This window comes from Coregonus clupeaformis, chromosome 1 (genome assembly GCF_020615455.1).
Source record: "Coregonus clupeaformis isolate EN_2021a chromosome 1, ASM2061545v1, whole genome shotgun sequence".
Taxonomy (NCBI): Eukaryota; Metazoa; Chordata; class Actinopteri; order Salmoniformes; family Salmonidae; genus Coregonus; species Coregonus clupeaformis.
In genome coordinates this window covers 14,780,469-14,803,526 of record NC_059192.1, presented here as the reverse complement: position 1 = coordinate 14,803,526, position 23,058 = coordinate 14,780,469, and the positions used below count along the sequence as shown (strand labels likewise).

The window sequence follows — 23,058 nt, the reverse complement described above, 5'->3', positions numbered from 1 at the left end:
GAATGGGCTACAAGACCATCGCCAAGCAGCTTGGTGAGAAGGTGACAACAGTTAGTGCGATTATTCGCAAATGGAAGAAACACAAAATAACTGTCAATCTAACTCGGCCTGGGGCTCCATGCAAGATCTCACCTCGTGGAGTTGCAATGATCATGAGAACGGTGAGGAATCAGCCCAGAACTACACGGGAGGATCTTGTCAATGATCTCAAGGCAGCTGGGACCATAGTCACCAAGATAACAATTGGTAACACACTACGCCGTGAAGGACTGAAATCCTGCAGTGCCCACAAGGTCCCCCTGCTCAAGAAAGCACATATACAGGCCCTTCTGAAGTTTGCCAATGAACATCTGAATGATTCAGAGGAGAACTGGGTGAAAGTGTTGTGGTCAGATGAGACCAAAATGGAGCTCTTTGGCATCAACTCAACTCGCTGTGTTTGGAGGAGGAGGAATTCTGCCTATGACCCCAAGAACACCATCCCCACCGTCAAACATGGAGGTGGAAACATTATGCTTTTATGGTGTTTTTCTGCTAAGGGGACAGGACAACTTCACCGCATCAAAGTATTGGGTGAGAACCTCCTTCCCTCAGCCAGGGCATTGAAAATGGGTCGTGGATGGGTATTCCAGCATGACAATGACCCAAAACACACGGCAACAAAGGAGTGGCTCAAGAAGAAGCACATTAAGGTCCTGGAGTGGCCTAGCAAGTCTCCAGACCTTAATCCCATAGAAAATCTGTGGAGGGAGCTGAAGGTTCGAGTTGCCAAACATCAGCCTCGAAAGCTTCATGACTTGGAGAAGATCTGCAAAGAGGAGTGGGACAAAATCCCTCCTGAGATGTGTGCAAACCTGGTGGCCAACTACAAGAAACGTCTGACCTCTGTGATTGCCAACAAGGGTTTTGCCACCAAGTACTAAGTCATGTTTTGCAGAGGGGTCAAATACTTATTTCCCTCATTAAAATGCAAATCAATTTATAACATTTTTGACATGCGTTTTTCTGGATTTTGTTGTTGTTATTCTGTCTCTCACTGTTCAAATAAACCTACCATTAAAATTATAGACTGATCATTTCTTTGTCAGTGGGCAAACATACAAAATCAGCAGGGGATCAAATACATGTTTTCCCTCACTGTAAGTAAGCATTTCATTTCATTTGTATTCGGCGCATGTGACAAAGAAAATTTGATTTGATTTGAATAATAGCATTGTTGTGTGCATGTAACCATAGTGTTTTTGCAAACCAGCTGAATATAAGTCAGGTCTCCAACCCATTCTACTGTACATTTTCTTGAATATGGGCGATAACATGATATCTTCTAGCTTGATAACATATGAATCCACTAAAACTATGTGTTCTTCTTCTGCCATAAATCAGACTATAGTTTGTTACATGTAGATCACGTACTACATGGAAAAGGTAAAGCAGCATTGCCCTCAACCAGAGAAGAAGATGCACTTTGCCTCAACAATTATTTTTACAGTCTATGGATGGAATCATGTAAAGTGCTGGTGCCATGTTTCATGAGCTGAAATAAAAGATCCCAGAAATGTTCCATATGCACAAAAAGCTTATTTCTCTCAAAATGTTGTGCCCAAATTTGTTTACATCCCTGGTAGTGAGCAATTCTCCTTTGCCAAAATAATCCATCCACCTAACAGGTGTGGCATATCAAGATGCTGTCCAACAAGCTTTCTCTGCCCTTAACCTTGTTCTGAACACCTCCAAAACAAAGGTAATGTGGTTTGGTAAGAAGAATGCCCCTCTCCCCACTGTTGTGATTACTACCTCTGAGAGATTAGAGCTTGAGGTAGTCACCTCATGTACACCTGAGTGGCGCAGTGGTCTAAGGCACTGCATCGCAGTGCTAACTGTTCCACTAGAGATCCTGGTTCGAATCCAGGCTCTGTCGCAGCCGGCCGCGACCGGGAGACTCATGGGCGGCGCACAATTCGTCCAGGGTAGGGGAGGGAATGGCCGGCAGGGATGTAGCTCAGTTGATAGAACATGGCGTTTGCAACGCCAGGGTTGTGGGTTCGATTCCCACGGGGGGCCAGTATAAAAAAAAATATGTATTCACTAACTGTAAGTCGATAAGAGCGTCTGCTAAATGACTAAAATACAAGTACTTGGGAGTATGGCCAGATGGCACACTGTCCTTCTCTCAGCACATATCAAAGTTGCAGGCTAAGGTTAAATCTAGACTTGGTTTCCTCTATTGTAATCGCTCCTCTTTCACCCCAGCTGCTAAACTAACCCTGATTCAGATGACCATGCTAGATTACGGAGACATAATTTATAGATTGGCAGGTAAGGGTGCTCTTGAGCGGCTAGATGTTCTTTACCATTTGGCCATCAGATTTGCAACCAATGCTCCTTATAGGACACAACACTGCACTCTATACTCCTCTGTAAACTGGTCATCTCTGTATACCTGTCGCAAGACCCACTGGTTGATGCTTATTTACAAAACCCTCTTAGGAATCACTCCCCCTATCTGAGATACCTATTGCAGCCCTCATCCTCCACATACAACACCTGTTCTGCCAGTCACATTCTGTTAAAGGTCCCCAAAGCACACACATCCCTGGGTAGCTCCTTTTTTCAGTTCGCTGCAGCTAGCGACTGGAACGAGCTGCAAAAAACACTCAAACTGGACAGTTTTATCTCAATCTCTTCATTCAAAGACTCAATCATGGACACTCTTACTGACAGTTGTGGCTGCTTCGCGTGATGTATTGTTGTCTCTACCTTCTTGCCCTTTGTGCTGTTGCCTGTGCCCAATAATGTTTGTACAATGTTTTGTGCTGCTACCATGTTGTGCTGCTGCAGTGTTGTGTTGCTACCATGTTGTTGTCATGTTGTGTTGCTACCAAGATGTGTTGTCATATGTTGCTGCCATGCTATGTTGTTGTCTTAGGTCTCTCTTTATGTAGTGTTGTGGTGTCTCTCTTGTCATGATGTGTGTTTTGTCCTATATTTGTATTTTATTTTTTTATTTTTAATCCCAGCCCCGTCCCCGCAGGAGGCCCTTTTGCCTTTTGGTAGGCCGTCATTGTAAATAAGAATTTGTTCTTAACTGACTTGCCTAGTTAAATAAAGGTTAAATAAAAAATGAAAAAACTGCATGATCATTACACAGGTGCACCTTGTGCTGGGGACAATAAAAGGCCACTAAAATGTGCAGTTTTGTCACTCAACACAATGCCACAGATGTCTCAAGTTTTGAGGGAGCATACACTTGGCATGCTGACTGCAGGAATGTCCACAAGAGCTGTTGCCAGATAATTGAATGTTAAGTTCTCTACCATAAACCGTTTTAGAGAATTTGGCAGTACATCCAACCGGCCTCACGTCCACAGACCACATGTAACCACGCCAGCCCAGGACCACATCTGGCTCGTTCACCTGTGGAATCGTCTGAGACTAGCCACCCAGACAGCTGATAAAACTGAGGAGAATTTCTGTCTGTAATAAAGCCCTTTTGTGTGGAAAAACTCATTCTGATTGGCTGGGCCTGGCTCCCCACCCATGGCTGCGCCCCTGCCCAGTCATGTGAAATCCATGGATTAGGGCCTAATGAATTTATTTCAATTGACTGATTTCCTTATATGAACTGTAACTCCGTAAAATTGTTGAAAATGTTGCATGTTGCGTTTATATTTTTGTTCAGTATAGATTCAGCCGCGGGCGATTTTTCGATGGTCGGTAAGGTGACCAGAACATAATTACAAATAATTTGTAGACTGCAAATTGACCGCAAGAAGCCCAAACAGATATAATAATTGACCAAAACATAATAATTTCAAACCTTGCTTACATTTGTATACCATCACATCTAATTTATCTCTCTAAACTTATAATCACTTCGAGCTGATTTGCTGATGTTTTTACAGTCTTTTATGTGTCGTCCCCCATTTTGGGGGCCAAATAAAATCACCTGCGGTCTATGGCCTCAACCATGGTCTATGGCCTCAACCTACATCAAATAATATTTTGAAAAATATAATATGATCTTTCTTTCTAAACACGTGTGGCGGCTGCCTTCATTGACGTCATATCCAGTCTGCTTGTGTTGTTGTTTTTCCTGCCTGGCAGAGGGAGTGGGAATGCGCTGACGGCTGGGAGGAACGACAAGAAAGGGAAGAGATAAGAGAGAAAGGGAAAAGGCCCTGGGTTCCACCGTCCGTCAGGTTAGGTATCAACCACCTACAGATTGCAGTACCGTCTGACCAGTCACTAAACCGGGGGCGAAATGTCGTCGTCTACCAGTCGTCAGCTTAGCGAAAGCAGGGCCATTCCAACCAGGACGGTGTTGATCAACGATAGAACGCAGCTACCTCATGATTATTGCACCACCCCTGGAGGCACTTTATTTTCAACAACTCCGGGAGGTAAAATCAACACAAACCTATCAATTGTATCTTATTACTGATGTGTATTTCGCTATGCACTGTCGTGCATTGTGGCCTAGCTAGGCCGATTGCATGGCAAGGCATCCTTTTCGAAGCGTTCAAAACAAAAACAAAGGTTTGCCCCGCCCTTGCCGTCCCTTTTGGCAATGTGATTGGTTGGTGTTCAACGCAGTGATCTGAATCATGGTGGCTACATTTGTAACAATGCAATATATTATTTATTACAGTGCCTTCAGAAAGTATTCACACCCCTTGACTATTTCCACATTTTGTTGTGTTACAAGGTGGGATTAAAATGGATTGGAATGTCACACAAAATACTATGTAATGTCAAAGTGGAATTAAAATTCAAACTGTCAAAGTGGAATTAAAATTCAAACATTTGTAAAAATAATAATAATAATAATAATAATGAAAAATGAAACACTAATATATATCCGTTACATAAGTATTCAACCCCCTGAGTCAATACATGTTAGAATCACCTTTGACAACAATTATAGCTGTGACTCTTTCGGTGTAAGTCTCTAAGAGCTTTGCACACCCGGATTGTACAATATTTGCAAATTCTTCAAGCTCTGTCAAGTTGGTTGTTGATCATCGCTAGACAGCCATTTTCATGTCTTGCCATAGATTTTCAAGCCAATTTAAGTCAAAACTTTAACTAGGCCACTCAGGAACATCCAATGTCGTCTTGGTAAGCACCTCCAATGTATATTTGACCTTGTGTTTTAGGTTATTGTCCTGATGAAAGGTGAATTTGTCTCTGTGTCTGTTGGAAAGCACACTGAACCAGGTTGCCTGTGCTTAGCTCTATTCCATTTATTTTTATCATAAAAAACTCCCTAGTCCTTGCCGATGACAAGCATACCCATAACATGATGCAGCCACCACAATGCTTGAAAATATGAAGAGTGGTACTCAGTGATGTGTTGGATTTACCCAAACATAGCACTTTGTATTCAAGACATAACGTTAATTTCTTTGCCACATTTTTTGAAGTTTTACTTTATTGCCTTATTGCAAACAGGATGCATTGTTTTGGAATATTTCTGTACAGGCTTCCTTCTTTTCACTCTGTTATTTAGGTTATTATTGTGGAGTAACTACAATGTTGTTGATCCATCCTCAGTTTTCTCCTATCACAACCATTAAACTCTGTAACTGTTTTAAAGTCACCATTGGCCTCATGGTGAAATCCCTGAGCTTGTTCTTTCCTCTCCGGCAAACTTAGTTAGGAAGGACGCCTGTGTCTTGGTAGTGACTGGGTGTATTGATACACCATCCAAAGTGTAATTAATAACTTCACCATGCTCAAAGGGATATTCAATGTTAGCTTTTTATTTATTTTTACCTATCTACCAATAGGTGCCCTTTGCAAGGCATTGGAAAACCTCCCTGGTCTTTGTGGTTGAATCTGTGTTAGAAATGCTAGACTCAGGGACTTTTTTACATTTTCGTAATTTAGCAGACGCTGTTATCCAGAGCGACTTACAGTTAGTGCATTCATCTTAAGACAGCTAGGTGGGACAACCACATATCACAGTGATAGTAAGTACAATTTTCCTCAATAAAGTAGCTATCAGCAAAGTCAGCGCTAGTAAGGGGGAAAAGAATCAAGTGTGATCGTTAGTTCACAAATGCTTTTTTTTTTCCTTACTGATAATTGTATGTGTGGGGTACAGAAATTAGGTAGTCATTCAAAAATCATGTTAAACACTATTATTGCACGCAGAGTGAGTCCATGCAACTTATTATGGGACTTGTTAAGCAAATGTTTACTCCTGAACTTATTTAGGCTTGCCATAACAAAGAGATTGAATACTTATTGACTCAAGACATTTCAGCTTTTAATTTTTTATTAATTTGTACAAATTTCTTAAAATATAATTCCATTTTGACATTATGGGGTATTGTATGTAGGCCAGTGACACAAAATCTCAATTTAATCAATTTTAAATTCAGGCTGTAACATATGGAAGCCCAGTGAGGACAAATTGATAAATACAAAATTCCGTCGTTATGTTGAGATCACAACTATTTATCTCATGATCACTACATAACAAAAGTTGTTTTGTTGAGATCACAAGATAATCAAAAGTACCACGCATCATCCATTCATTTGTTCAGATGCACAATAACCACTTCATCAAGAAGCCCTATGGCTTTGTTGAGTGCAATGTGGGGCATTTGAGCCCTGAACGATGCCTGACAGGCAGCACCGTCTCCCAGGCTGTGTGCCACCCCCAAGACCACAGTCAATCGCATGCAAGAAACAACACAGCTAACCTGGCTAGTCTTGTGAGCTAGCTAGGTAGTCTTGTTAGCTAGCTAGCAAGCTAGCTTGTTATATATGCTGGTTGTTAGCTTGCATAACTGATATATGTGTATAATTATAAGGGACACTTTGTGGATACTATTTACAGTGGGTGAGCTACATTCCTGACAGGCTGATCCGATTCAATTTCAGCCTCAGAGGCTGATAAGTCAGGAAGCTGCCTTATAGGCTGTTTTATAGATACGACTTATTGCAGGCAGATTAGCTGTCAAAGTGCTTTATAAGCAAATGCATATCTGATCTAGGGGGTGAGCTCTATCCCTGGCAGGCTGATCAGATTCAATAGCAGCCTCATCTTGATCCAAGATGGCGTAGCAGTGCGGTCGTGTATTCTGTAGTGTGCTCGTGTCAATAGCCTGTTTTTTTTTGTTGTTGTCTTTTTCGTATATATTTCTCAATCTCACTTTTCATCCTTCAACTAAATATACTTTCCTGCAACCCGCCTCACCCAATGTGGAACGGATTCTATTATTTCTTATACCTTTTTATCAAGAACCTACGCCTGAAACTAGCCAGCTAGCCAGCTAACTAGCTACTTGGTAGCTACTTGCTATTAGCCATCGTTAGCGGTTTTCACCATTGTCCGTGGCCTGCACTACCTACCAGCCAGCTCTAGCCTGGACAATTATCGGCCAGTCTGCACAGTGCGCTATCGACTCAGAACATATCGGATTTTCTGCCGGAATCACTGAATCACTGGATCTTTAACACCAGATCATCGCAACTAGCTAGCTGCAACTGAATGGATGTTGTTGTTGGCTAATCACCACTGCCCTGAAACAAGCACCAGTTAGCCTTGAGCTAGCCTCGAGCCAGGCCCATCTCCCGGCTATCTACCTCTCTGTCAACCGGACGGGACCTCCTAGTGTCGACACAGAGCCCCGCCGATCCATCACGACTGGTCTGCCGACGTAATCGTCTGATGTGGTTTCAACAGGCTTCCCGTTGTGACGACCACGAAGATCCATCTGCTAGCCCCGGCCCGCTAGCACACGCATTCAACAGCCGTGCCTCCTGCTAGCCTGTGCCGTAGTAGCCATCGAACTGCTCCCGGACTCACCTTTTGCTGTTCACTGGACCTTATGATCACTCAACCAACCACACAGCTGATGCCTGCTGGGCTGTTCCTTTACACGGTACCCCATCCTGTTTATCTGTCCTGTATCTGTTTAGCCTCATCCCAAACTTTCGTCGCTATTACCAGTTGTTGTCTTAGATCTCTCGAATAACGCCTGTGATTGCTTTATGCCTCTCTCCCATGTCAATATGTCTTGCCTATTGCTGTTTTGGTTAGTTCTTATTATACAATTTCACTGTAGAGCCCCCAGTCCCGCTCAACCTGCCTCAGATAGCGCCTTTGTTCCACCCCCCATACACGCGGAGACTGGCTCAATCGGTGCCTCCAGTGATGCTATCTCTTTCATCGTTACCCAACGCTTAGGTTTACCTCCACTGTACTCATATCCTTCCATATCCTTGTCTGTACATAATGCCCTGAATCTATTCTACAATGCCCGGAAATCTGCCCCTTTTATTCTCTGTACCCAATGCACTAGAAGACCAGTTTTTAAAGCCTTTAGCTGTATCCTTATTCTACTCCTCCTCTGTTCCTCTGGTGATGTAGAGGTTAACCCAGGCCCTGTAGCCCCCAGTATCACTCCTACTCCCCAGGCGCTATCATTTGTTGACTTCTGGAACCGTAAAATACTTGGTGTCTTGCATGTTAACATCAGAAGCCTTCTCCATAAGTTTGAGTTATTCACTGCCTTAGCACACTCCGCCAACCCTGATGTTCTAGCAGTGTTTGAATCCTGGCTTAGGAAGGCCACCAAAAACTCTGACATTTCCATCCCCAACTACAAACCTTTCAGTCTAGATAGAACTGCCAAAGGGGGTGGAGTTGCAATCTACTGTAGAGATAGAGCTCTGCAGGCTATCTTACTATCCAGGTCTGTGCCCAAACAGTTTGAGCTTCTACTTCTAAAAATCCACCTTTCCAGAAATAAGTCTCTCACTGTTGCCGCTTGCTACAGACCCCCCTCAGCCCCCAGCTGTGCCCTGGACACCATATGTGAATTGATTGCCCCCCATCCATTTTACATTTTACCTTTATTTAACTAGGCAAGTCAGTTAAAAACAAATTCTTATTTACAATGACGGCCTACACCGGCCAAACCCGGACGACGCTGGGCCAATTGTGCGCCGCCCTATGGGACTCCCAATCACGGCCGGTTGTGATACAGCCTGGAATCAAACCAGGGAGTCTTTAGTGACGCCTCAAGCACTGAGATGCAGTGCCTTAGACCGCTGCGCCACTCGGGAGCCCAAAACCTCAGAGTTCGTACTGCTTGGTGACCTAAACTGGGATATGCTTAACACCCCGGCCGTCCTACAATCTAAACTAGATGCCCTCAATCTCACACAAATTATCAAGGAACCTACCAGGTACAACGCTAAATCCGTAAACATGGGCACCCTCATACATATCATCCTGACAAATTTACCCTCTAAATACACCTCCTCTGTCTTCAACCAGGATCTCAGCAATCATTGCCTCATTGCCTGCGTCCGTAATGGGTCCGCGGTCACCCCTCATCACTGTCAAACGCTCCCTAAAACACTTTAGCGAGCAGGCCTTTCTAATTGACCTGGCCCAGGTATCCTGGATGGATATTGACCTCATTCCGTCAGTAGAGGATGCCTGGTTGTTCTTTTAAAAGTGCTTTCCTCTCAATCTTAAGTAAGCATGCTCCATTCAAAAAATTCAGAACTAAGAACAGATATAGCCCCTGGTTCACCTCAGACTTGCCTGCCCTTGACCAGCACAAAAACATCCTGTGGCGTACTGCATTAGCATTGAACAGCCCCCGCGATATGCAACTTTTCAGGGAAGTCAGGAACCAATATACACAATCAGTTAGGAAAGCAAAGGCTAGCTTTTTCAAACAGAAATGTGCATCCTGTAGCACTAACCAAAATGTTTTGGGACACTGTAATGTCCATGGAGAATAAGAGCACCTCCTCCCAGCTGCCCACTGCACTGAGGCTAGGAAACACTGTCACTACTGAATTTCAATAAGCATTTTGCTATGGCTGGCCATGCTTTCCACCTGGCTACCCTCCCCCCCGGCCACCAGCTCTGCACCCTCCGCTGCAACTTGCCAATGCCCCCCCCCCGCTTCTCCTTCACGCAAATTCAGATAGCTGATGTTCTGAAAGAGCTGCAAAATCTGGACCCCTACAAATCAGCTGGGCTAGACAATCTGGACCCTTTCTTTCTAAAATTAGCCGCCGAATTTGTAGCAACCCCTATTACTAGCCTGTTCAACCTCTCTTTCGTATCATCTGAGATCCCCAGAGATTGGAAAGCTTCCGCGGTCGTCCCCCTCTTCAAAGGGGGTGACACTCTAGATACAAACTGTTACAGACCTATATTCATCCTGCCCTTCCTTTCGAAAGTATTTGAAAGCCAAGTTAACAAACAGATCACCGACCATTTCGAATCCCACCGTACCTTCTCCGCTATGTAATCTGGTTTCCGAGCTGGTCATGGGTGCACCTCAGCCACGCTCAAGGTCCTAAACGATATAATAACCGCGATCGATAAAAGACAGTACTATGCAGCCGTTTCCATTGACCTGGCCAAGGCTTTCGACTCTGTCAATCACCGCATTCTTTTTTGGCAGACTAAATAGCCTTGGTTTCTCAAATGACTGCCTCGCCTCGTTCACCAGCTACTTCTCAGATAGAGTTCAATGTGTCAAATCGGAGGGCCTGTAGTCTGGACCTCTGGCAGTCTCTTTGGGGGTGCCACATGGTTCAATTCTCGGGCCGACTCTATTCTCTGTGTATATCAATGATGTCGCTCTTGCTGCTGGTGACTCTCAGATCCACCTCTACGCAGACGACACCATTTTGTATACATCTGGCCCTTCATTGGACACTGTGTTAACAAACCTCCAAACGAGCCTCAATGCCATACAACACTCCTTCCGTAGCCTCCAACTGCTCTTAAACGCTACTAAAACGAAATGCATGCTCTTTAATCGAACGCTGCTTGCACCCGCCCGACCGACTAGAATCACTACTCTCGGCGGGTCTGACTTAGAATACCTAGGTGTCTGGTTAGACTGTAAACTCTCCTTCCAGACTCACATTAAGCATCTCCAATCCAAAGTAAAATCTAGAATCGGCTTCCTATTTCGCAACAAAGCCTCCTTCACTCATGCTGCCAAACATGCCCTCGTAAAACGGACTATCCTACTGATCCTTGACTTCGGCGATGTCATTTACAAAATAGCCTCCAACACTCTACTCAGCAAATTGGATGTAGGGATGTAGCTCAGTTGGTAGAGCATGGCATTTGCAATGCCAGGTTTGTGGGTTCGATTCCCACGGGGGGGCAGTATGGAAAAAATAAAAAAATAATGTATGCACTCACTAACTGTAAGTCGCTCTGGATAAGAGCGTCTGCTAAATGACTAAAATGTAAATGTAAATGTAGTCTATCACAGTGCCATCCGTTTTGTCACCAAAGCCCCATATACTACCCACCATTGTGACCTGTATGCTCTCATTGGCTGGCCCTCACTACATATTCGTCACCAAACCCACTGGCTCCAGGTCATCTATAAATCTCTGCTAGGCAAATCCCTGCCTTATCTTAGCTCATTGGTCACCATAGCAACACCCACCCGTAGTATGCGCTCCAGCAGGTATATCTCACTGGTCATACCCAAAGCCAACACCTCCTTTGGCTGCCATTCCTTCCAGTTCTCTGCTGCTAATGACTGGAACGAACTGCAAAAATCTCTGAAGCTGGAGACTCTTATCTCCCTCACTAACTTTAAGTGTCAGTTGTCAGAGCAGCTTACCGATCACTGCACCTGTACACAGCCCATCTGTAATTAGCCCACCCAACTACCTCATCCCCATATGGTTATTTCTTTTGCTCATTTGCACCCCAGTATCTCTATTTGCACATCTATCACTCCAGTGTTAATACTAAATTGTAATTATTTATTGCCTTACCTCCATAACTTACTACATTTGCACACACTGTATATAGATTTTCTATTGTGTTATTGACTGTATGTTTTGTTTATCCCATGTGTAACTCTGTGTTGTTGTTTTTATCGCACTGCTTTGCTTTATCTTTGCCAGGTCGCAGTTGTAAATGAGAACTTGTTCTCACCTGGCCTACCTGGTTAAATAAAGGTGGAAAAAAATAAAATAAGAGGCAGATGTCAGGATGCTGCCTTGTAGGCTGTTTCATATGTAAGGCTCCTTGCAGAAAGCCTACTGGGCAGCATCCTGACTTATCAGCCTCTGAGGCTTCTATTGAATCTGATCAGCTTGACAAGAATAGAGCGCAACCACTCTTGATCATATACATAATGCACTGACTGCTAATCTGCCTGCAAGGAGCTTTAGCTATGAAACAGCCTACAAGGTAGAATCCTGATTTATCAGCCTCTGAGGCTGCTATTGGATCTTATCATCCTGTCAGGAATGGAGCTCACCCACTCTGTAAATGTAAATATTATCTATAAAACATGAAGTGTCCCTTACATTTATAAACGTTTCAGTTATGAAAGTTAACAACCAGCATATATAACACGCTAGCTAAGTAGCTAACTCGCTCACAAGACTAGCCAAGTGAGCTGCGTTGTTGCTTGCATGTGGTTGGCTGTGGTATTGGGGGTGGCATACAGCCAGGGAGACAGGGCTGCCTGTTAGGCATCGTTCAGGGCTTAAATCCCCCAAGAAGGCTTAGCTCAAGATAAGGGACATTTAGCTTGCTAACATTCTAACTTATAAACTGATAATGAGCACCAAACACAAATGAAAGCATGATGTTAGCATGAAATGTACCCTCCCTTAGTGTAGCAATCAATAAAAACATATGCACTGATCCACCATGGGCTCAGCTGTACTGTCAATCTATCATCAATGCGTCTATTCCTATTTATGAAGTTAATCTTGTGATCTTGACAAAACAACTATTGTGATGTCGTGATCATGAGATAAATAAGTTGTGATCTCGACATAACGAGGGAATTTTTTATATATTCATATGATCTCTCTGGACATCCGTAGTAACACTACAAAATGTGGAAAAAGTAAAGGGGTGTGAATACTTTCTGAAGGCACTGTAGGTAGTTACAATGTATTTATATATTCATACTTCCTCAAACCAGCCAGGCATGTATCTGAATTTCATTGTCTCAGACAGTGCTTTTGCATGTAAAAAACTATTGCACTTTTATTGAAATAATGTTAACAGAAAGCTAAGGCCTCTGCTTTTTGTTTACAGCTTTTTGTTGACAATACTGTAAACAATTGTGCCAGCACCTGATGTAGGCACCTAGGCAGTGTTGTGTATGACATACGCCATCTTTTGTTTAAAATGGGTATTTACAGTAAATATGTAACGAGCTAAACAGGTTTATGCTCTTGCCCTTACTATTCACAGATGTGTGTATTGTGAATTGGTGCATTTTTTATTTTATTTGCTGTCATCATCCATTGTAATGATGACAGGATTACATTTGCAAAACAAGAAAACAGATTAATACAATTTGACCTTGATTTGCCTATATTTGCACTGCTGCACAGTGCTACACTATTGCATGTTTCATGTAAATGAACAACATTGTAAATGAACGAAAACAACAAAGACTCCATTTACACATAAAGTCATAGAAGCAATAGAATCAACGTGTTGTTATCGACATGATGGTGTACCAGTTCTCTAAAGCAGGTTTGTAATACATCTGTTGTTAATGCATTTCTATACAGTCAATGGTTGTAACTAATATGTCAATGATGTTATTAAATAATCACTTTCCTCTATCGTAGGGACCCGGATCATCTACGACCGTAAGTTCCTATTGGACCGGCGTAACTCCCCCATCGCCCAGACCCCCCCAGCCCACCTGCCCATCATCCCCGGGGTGACCAGCCTCAACATCCTGACCGAGAACAGAAGGAACGAGGCCAACAACCACATCAAACCCCACAACAGTCATGGCAAGACAGCCACCGGTCAGTGGGTGCCATATCCTCGGACAATATTAGTAATAAAGGTATTACACCCCTGCTTTAGAGTACAACTCACGTGTTGATGACATTGTATTTGTGTTCTTGTGTTTAAAGGTGAGGATGCTCAGTTCGAGATGGACATCTGACCTCACCTGAGGAACCACACCGGAACAACAGAAGAAGAAACTAGCCTGGTTCCTGTCCTGTCCTGTGTGCCAGTGGCTTGGCTTGTAGAAACAAATGTTGTGAGCCCTCACATCACTCACAGCAGCCATCTTCTTTAGCTCTCTGTCTCGCCATCACTGGGTGTGATGTATGTAAACCACGCGGATAAAGTATACCATGTAATACGGTAACTATACGGCCAACTTGGCCCCATACTGTGGCTCCGTTTCAATGTCCATGCTAGCATACCACTTAGAATGAAGCAATGTATTTGACATGCATCCTAAGTGGTATGGTACTGTGGATATTGCAATGTAGCCCGCATTTGTTGTAACCAACTCTTCTATCGTTGTCAAGCCATAGTTTGGCATGACTGAAACAACACAGAGATGAGTTGGCTACAATACAAACTGACTGGGCTACCAGGCTATGGCCAACCCTGAGACCTAGCGGAAGAATCTGCAGGTCTATTCGAATAGGTCTCAGGGTTACCAACCGTCGTATGTGTATTGTATGTACTTCAGCCACACAACAAGGAAAAGGGCCTAAAGGTAACCAGAGATATTCTTACCCATTAATGAAATGTAGACGCCCAAGTCAATGCAGTAATCTAAGCTGACCATTTTGTATTTCTGTATGAGTCCTTACTACCAGAGCACACTGTAAACAAAGCCGTCTTTACCGCTTTAGACATTTTATAATGGGGCCCAAGAAACTGTACAACATCTACTAAATGTACTTGTACTACTTTGTAGAGCAAAGTACTGGCCTTAGAATCATCAGTCAAAGGGATTGATATTACTTATCCTTTTCAGAACTTTTGTCGTTCACATTGTTTGGGTAAAATATTCATTAAAACAAATACTGGATATGCTCTTACCTGCCTGTTTTGTAGTCCGTTAGTTACCAGCAATTAAACTAATAAGGGATGATGTGACTGATAAAAAATAAATAAAAAGAATCAGATTAGCTGAGAATTTCATAATCATTCCAAGCCTTGAATATCTATCCATCACCAATACAAGCCTGACTTTATGGTGCGTTTTGGGTCTTTCTGGTAAAGGATTTTATAAAGATTTACCATTTGGAAAACCTTGGCTTTAAGTTTGTGGTGATGGTTTGATAGATTTGCAAATGAAAGGAGAAAATGAATTGATACATTATTTAAGGCTATACTAAATGTTAAACATAGTCAGATAATTGCTAAATAAATTTGAATTAACTACATGAAAATTGCTAAATAAATTTGAATTAACTACATGAAAATTGCTAAATAAATTTGAATTAACTACATGAACGGTTTATATTTTGTCGCAAAAGAGATTTCAAACAACAAACCTAAGTTCTGTTCAAATTAGAATTAACTTCATTTTCAGAGAAATGCCATGGACACTGTTTACAGCAAGATCAATAAAGTTCCTTATGATGAGGATTATGCTGTTCTCCCCATTTTGTCTGTACACATGGTTTCACATGGTTGAGATCACATTGATAACAAAAGAGGAATACTTTATTGTCCAATGTACACGAATGTGCAACACATGTATTCTGCTTTATCGCATTCCCAACCCCTCCAAAAGACAGAGATACACACAGAGAGGAACATACAGTGAGGGAAAAAAGTATTTGATCCCCTGCTGATTTTGTACGTTTGCCCACTGACAAAGAAATGATCAGTCTATCATTTTAATGGTAGGTTTATTTGAACAGTGAGAGACAGAATAACAACAACAAAATCCAGAAAAACACATGTAAAAAATGTTATAAATTGATTTGCATTTTAATGAGGGAAATAAGTATTTGACCCCCTCTCAATCAGAAAGATTTCTGGCTCCCAGGTGTCTTTTATACAGGTAACGAGCTGAGATTAGGAGCACACTCTTAAAGGGAGTGCTCTTAATCTCAGTTTGTTAACTGTATAAAAGACACCTGTCCACAGAAGCAATCAATCAATCAGATTCCAAACTCTCCACCATGGCCAAGACCAAAGAGCTCTCCAAGGATGTCAGGGACAAGATTGTAGACCTACACAAGGCTGGAATGGGCTACAAGACCATCGCCAAGCAGCTTGGTGAGAAGGTGACAACAGTTGGTGTGATTATTCGCAAATGGAAGAAACACAAAATAACTGTCAAACTCCCTCGGCCTGGGGCTCCATGCAAGATCTCACCTCGTGGAGTTGCAATGATCATGAGAATGGTGAGGAATCAGCCCAGAACTACACGGGAGGATCTTGTCAATGATCTCAAGGCAGCTGGGGCCATAGTCACCAAGAAAACAATTGGTAACACACTACGCCGTGAAGGACTGAAATCCTGCAGTGCCCGCAAGGTCCCCCTGCTCAAGAAAGCACATATACAGGCCCGTCTGAAGTTTGCCAATGAACATCTGAATGATTCAGAGGAGAACTGGGTGAAAGTGTTGTGGTCAGATGAGACCAAAATGGAGCTCTTTGGCATCAACTCAACTCGCCGTGTTTGTAGGAGGAGGAATGCTGCCCATGACCCCAAGAACACCATCCCCACCGTCAAACATGGAGGTGGAAACATTATGCTTTGGGGGTGTTTTTCTGCTAAGGGGACAGGACAACTTCACCGCATCAAAGGGACAATGGACGGGGCCATGTACCGTCAAATCTTGGGTGAGAACCTCCTTCCCTCAGCCAGGGCATTGAAAATGGGTCGTGGATGGGTATTCCAGCATGACAATGACCCAAAACACACGGCCAAGGCAACAAAGGAGTGGCTCGAGAAGAAGCACATTAAGGTCCTGGAGTGGCCTAGCAGGGGATCAAATACTTTCTTCCCTCACTGTACATATATCCAATTGCTTTGAGCAGGTGCTGGAGATTAGAGTGTACACAGTATGTCCAATAAAAAGAAACGAAAGACTCCACATACTGCAATCTATTTCCCCCAGTTTGTTTGTCACACTTTGGGACACTGCATACATTGAAGAGTCTTCCTTTTTTGATCACAGTCACAGAGATAATCTTCTCTTTAGATCCTTCTGTCACATCAGTAATTTTCACATGGAGGGAGAGTAATAATTCCAGCCAGAAGAATAACCTACTGTTTTTTGGTCCTCTGATAATACTTATCCCATGTGAATCGACATCCCTGTTTTTGAGGGGTATTGCTGTTTGCAGTTTGGGTAAGAACATGGGAACAATTTGAAGCTTAAAACAAAGTGCTATGCATGTAGCCTACAGATGGATGTTATGTCATATATCAACTTTCCCAGTGCCTATTTCTCTTTTAAAAGATTAAGTGGATGATATTGTGCCAATGAATTAATACATTTCCAAATAAGTCAGTTAATTAAATGTCTGCATACAGTTCTTCGTTCTTACTGATATTATTTTTGACTCTCCGAACTGGAAGCCAATATTAGACTGTCCTTTTCTGATTCATCATTACTTGAGCCCATTGAAAAGACATGGGGAGAATAAGGCTTTATACAAGACTGTATGGAGACAGGATTAGTATACAACAAAGTACATCTGTTACGCCCTGACTCAGGGGACGCTTATATGTTGAGTCAGGGTGTGTATATTCCTTGTTGTGCTTTTTCTATGTTGTGGATCTGTTGGCCGGTGTGGTTCCCAATCAGAGGCAGCTGTCGCTCGTTGTCTCTGATTGGGGACCATACTTAGGCAGCCTATTGGCACTGTCTAGTTGTGGGATCTTGTTCTTTGTAAGGTATGTTGTGTGTGCTACCTTGGACTTCACTTCACGTTTCATTTATTGTTTTGTCAAGTGTTTATTACGTTAATAAACATGTACGTATATCACGCTGCGCCTTGGTCTGTCCCGTCATTCAACGAACGTGACAGAAGATCCCACCAAACACAGACCAAGCAGCGTGCCCAGGCGGAGCGGATGGCCATGTCACAGGTGGCCAATTTGTGGTCATGGGAGGAGATATTTGCGGGGAAAGGACCATGGGCTAAGGTAGATGCCCAGACAGGAGAGGAGCAACGGCAACACGGAGGAGGCCGGTCGAGGAGGAAGCCCGAGAAGCAGCCCCAACCCTAACCCTCGCACCAAGCCAGTGGTGCGTGTTCCTAGTCCGGTCCGGCCCGTGCCTGCTCCTCGCACCAGACCAGTGGTGCGTTTGTCCAGTCCGGCATGGCTCGTGCCCATTCCACCGGTGCCTTGTCCGGCACCGGTCAGCTGCTCCACTCCGGAGCCAGAGCAGTCCGCTCCACCGGTGCCTGATCCAGTGCCGATCAGCTGTTCCACTCCGGAGCCAGAGCAGTCCGCTCCACCGGTGCCTGATCCAGCTCCGGTCAGCTGCGCCACTCCGGAGCCAGAGCAGTCCGCTCCACCGGGGTCCAGTCCAGCTCCGGTCAGCGGCTCCTCTCCGGAGCCAGAGCAGTCCGCTCCACCGGTGCCCAGTCCAGCTCCGGTCAGCGGCTCCAGTCCAGACCATGATGTCAGCCCCTCTCCAGGTTCGGGGTCTCCCACACCAGGGTCCAGACAGGGCCTGGCGTATCGTGGGAGGAAGGAGAGGGGAAGCAGCGCGCCGAGGTCCAGACCAGGGGCGCAACAGGGAGGCGGAGAGTGAGAGGTCGTCACGCCCCGAGCTGGATCCGCCTCCGAGGCGGAATGCCCACCCGGCCCCTACCCTGTTATGTTTAGGTTGTGCGGTCGGAGTCCGCACCTTTGGGGGGTACTGTCACGCCCTGACTCAGGGGACGCTTATATGTGAGTCAGGGTGTGTATATTCCTTGTTGTGCTTTTTCTATGTTGTCGATCTGGTATGTGTGGATCTATGTTGGCCGGTGTGGTTCCCAATCAGAGGCAGCTGTCGCTCGTTGTCTCTGATTGGGGACCATACTTAGGCAGCCTATTGGCACTGTCTAGTTGTGGGATCTTGTTCCTTGTAAGGTATGTTGTGTGTGCTACCTTGGACTTCACGTTTCGTTTCGTTTATTGTATTGTTGAGTGTTTATTAAGTTAAATAAACATGTACGTATATCACGCTGCGCCTTGGTCTGTCCCGTCATTCAACGAACGTGACAACATCAGTACTGAAGCATAGAAGTCAGCGTCTGTGTCAGGCACTGGCTTTGTCAGTGTCAGTCTTTAAGTAGTTTTTTATCAGGCCTATGTACTGCCGGCAACCAGAACTGCTGGTTTCAGATACCAGGTTGACTATACCAACTCCTGCTGTTGTGCCCTTAAAAAAGGTGCTTACCAGTGGAAGACCCCTAAACTAGCTCCAGCAGAACATCCAAAGGTGTCTTTTTTATTCAGTCATTTTTTATTTACAAAATAATTTCTATGGCCCTAGTTATTACAAAAGTGAAGCATTTTGCAAATACGGTATTTCACGTAACGATACCATGACGTCTTTACAAGTTAAAAATTAAACTCTGGTCAGACAGATAATTAATATAGTATAGTCTACATGAGATTACTCTGTGTAGCAAGATCTCTATATAAAGCCTTCTCTTTACAGAGCATTATCATTTATCGACAGAAAGTAAAAGTCAAGCAGGTAGAGGAGAAACAAATAATTCCAGGCACTCTTTACAATGTAGAAATGCTTGGGTAGATACAGTCAAGTAAAGTAAAGCTACACCCAGGAGAAAAACTCATCAGGAAAAGTGGCTTTGAATACAATTTGATCATTAAAAGTCCATGACATTTGATCGAACCATGAACCTAATCCGGTGTAATAAGATTTGAGTCAACACTTACACACTTCTAGCCTCGACTGCTCCGTGGGTCCACTGTGCTTTGATCTCAGCCAGAACATATCAAATCAATATTACACATTTAGTAACAGAGTTGATGTAGACTGAATATGAACATGCAGATTAGTGGAATATAATTGCATTTTCGAATACATTCCACCACCTATCCAATTAATAAATCAGTTCTGAAAAATGAAAGGAGCTAACATACTTATATTGCTATGCCTGTTTCATGATCTGAAATAGTTTTCACAGTCACAGCTGGATAGCTGGTTAGTGCTCAATGAATCATTAGTGAAAGTGTAGGGTATAGGTAGCCAAGAAGGTGGTAAGACTGTAGGAGACTGTTGGTGTGTTGGTTTTAGAGGTTGAGCTGGATGAGGAAGTTTTAAAACATAAACATAGCCTACTTTAGTCCCCTGAGGCTCCTATTCATACATTTCCAGGTACAAAACAAAATATTACTGTTGTCCACCTCCCTGAGAGACCAGGCAGGACTAGACACATCTGGGGATTTGGAATGAGTCTATGATTACACCCAATCTTACAGAAAGAAACCGATTGTTATTTTCTTCCTGCTGAAACCTTGTTTATAACAGGCATAATCAGAGGAGTAAGTCTGCCCTGGCCCCTAAGACAATGCCTGAGAATACTAGTGCATTGGCATACACACACACACACACACACACACAGGTGGTCTCCCGTAGAGGGTACGAAAAGTGTTCTAAAGCCACCAAACAACTCGTTATATGACTGTGTTGGGTAATTGGACATTCATTATATTTTGATCAAACTGTTTTCTAGCTTCAAATGAAACTGTTGTCTAGGTTTGTGAAGCGCAGTGGAAATTATTGGCACAACAACTGAATCCATAAATTGCTGGGAGTCTGCCCACATAGGAAAGGACTGGGGACCAAATCAATGCAGTGAAATTGGGGTTCCCTGGGGTTTATCCAAACAACGAAACACTATCAGAATTCTAGATCAGTAAAGTTAGAAAACTAACTTTCCAAAGGAGATAGTAAGTGCATTCTACGAAGACAGAGAAAAAGCAATTAAATGACAGACGGTCCTATTAAATGTGCACATCAAAGTGTCAACTAGACCAAGACAACTTTTGATTAAAACCCGTAGCTTTCATATGCAGAAGTAGGGATATCACATTTCATATTTTCAAATATGATTAGTCTAGGTTTGAAGACAGCAAAGTGCATAACAAAGTAATGTAGAGAGACATTACAGCTGCATCAAAGCGGGGACCGAAAAACTGAACAGCTTCTATCTCCAGGCCATCAGACTGTTGAACAGCCATCTCCTGTACTAACAGACAAAGATAGACCTACTTACACAAAACACACACACACCTCATACACATGCAGACTCCTATTCTCACATATACACACGCATACGCCCATACTCACAAACGCACGCACATACACACGCATACGCTGCTGTCCCATGTACAGTTGAAGTCGGAAGTTTACGTACATTTAGGTTGGAGTCATTAAAATTCGTTTTTCAACCACTCCACATATTTCTTGTTAACAAACTATAGTTTTGGCAAGTCGGTTAGGACATCTACTTTGTGCATGACACAAGTCATTTTTCCAACAATTGTTTACAGACAGATTATTTCACTTATAATTCACTGTATCACAATTCCAGTGGGTCAGAAGTTTATATACACTAAGTTGACTGTGCCTTTAAACAGCTTGGAAAATTCCAGAAAAATGATGTCATGGCTTTAGAAGCTTCTGATAGGCTAATTGACATCATTTGAGTCAATTGGAGGTGTACCTGTGGATGTATTTCAAGGCCTACCTTCAAACTCAGTGCTTCTTTGCTTGACATCATGGGGAAATCAAAGACCTCAGACCTCAGAAAAACAATTGTAGACCTCCACAAGTCTGGTTCATCCTTGGGAGAAATTTCTAAACACCTGAAGGTACCACGTTCATCTGTACAAACAATAGTACGCAAGTATAAACACCATGGGACCACGCAGCTGTCATACCACTCAGGAAGGACACGCGTTCTGTCTCCTAGAGATGAACGTACTTTGGTGCGAAAAAATGCAAATCAATCCCAGAACAACAGCAAAGGACCTTGTGAAGATGCTGGAGGAAACAGGTATAAAAGTATCTATATCCACAGTAAAACGAGTCCTATATCGACATAACCTGATAGGGCCGCTCAGTAAGGAAGAAGCCACTGCTACAAAACCGCCATAAAAAAGCCAGACTACGGTTTGCAACTGCACATCGGGACAAAAATCGTACTTTTTTGAGAAATGTCCTCTGGTCTGATTAAACAAAAATAGAACTGTTTGGCCATAATAACCATCGTTATGTTTGGAGGAAAAAGGGGGTCCTTGGAGGAAAAAGGGGGTCCCACCATCCCAACCGTGAAGCACGGGGTGGCAGCGTCATGCTGTGGGGGTGCTTTGCTGCAGGAGGGACTGGTGCACTTCACAAAATAGATGGCATCATGAGGAAGGAAAATTATGTGGATATATTGAAGCAACATCTCAAGACATCAGTCAGGAAGTTAAAGCTTGGTCGCAAATGGGTCTCCCAAATGGACAATGACCACAAGCATACTTCCAAAGTTGTGGCAAAATGGCTTAAGGACAACCAAGTCAAGGTATTGGAGTGGCTATCACAAAGCCCTGACCTCAATCCTATAGAAAATGTGTGGGCAGAACTGAAAAAGCATGTTAGAGCAAGGAGGCCTATAAACCTGACTCAATTACACCAGCTCTGTCAGGAGGAATGGGCCAAAATTCACCCAAGTTATTGTGGGAAGCTTGTGGAAGGCAACCCGAAATGTTTGACCCAAGTTAAACAATTTAAAAGGTAATGCTACTAAATACTAATTGAGTGTATTTAAACTTCTGACCCACTGGGAATGTGATGAAATAAATAACAGCTGAAATAAATCATTATGATATTTGTGCCTCTGTAACTTTCCATTAGGAAAACAATATATGGTCTATACTTGGCATGTAGGTATCTGACTTACGGGTGGTACAAATTGGGATATGGGGGAGGGGAATGGTCAGGGTATATGCAAATTAAATACTGTAGTATTTACTATAGTTAAAGAAATATAGTGTTTTTTCAACTATAGTGTTTTTGCAGACATTTCTGTAGTATTTACTACAGTGTTTTTTGGTGGGATAATACTGTAGTATTTACTCAGGGGCGCAACTTTCACTGGGGACGACATGCCCCCCCCACATTCTGAAATAGCATTTTTGTCCTGCCCAGTTTTATCATTGGAATGTGATACAAAACTAGGCACCGGTGTGCTTTAGGACCATGCGGACGCCTCCGAGCAGTCAGGTAGGCTGTTTGGAGTGTTTAGACTGGATTTTAAAAAATATA

At 43.3% G+C, this 23,058-nt stretch overlaps 1 protein-coding gene across 1 annotated transcript; it reads left to right on the top strand.

Moving 5' to 3' along the window:
- Nucleotides 1–4,064: 4,064 nt before the first annotated feature.
- On the top strand, nt 4,065–15,403 carry LOC121574094 (eukaryotic translation initiation factor 4E-binding protein 2-like). Its single transcript, XM_041886694.2, has 3 exons — nt 4,065–4,400; nt 13,621–13,806; nt 13,918–15,403. The coding sequence occupies exons 1-3, from the start codon at nt 4,262–4,264 to the stop codon at nt 13,947–13,949; spliced, it is 357 nt and encodes a 118-aa protein (XP_041742628.1). The 5' UTR covers nt 4,065–4,261; the 3' UTR covers nt 13,950–15,403.
- Nucleotides 15,404–23,058: the final 7,655 nt, after the last annotated feature.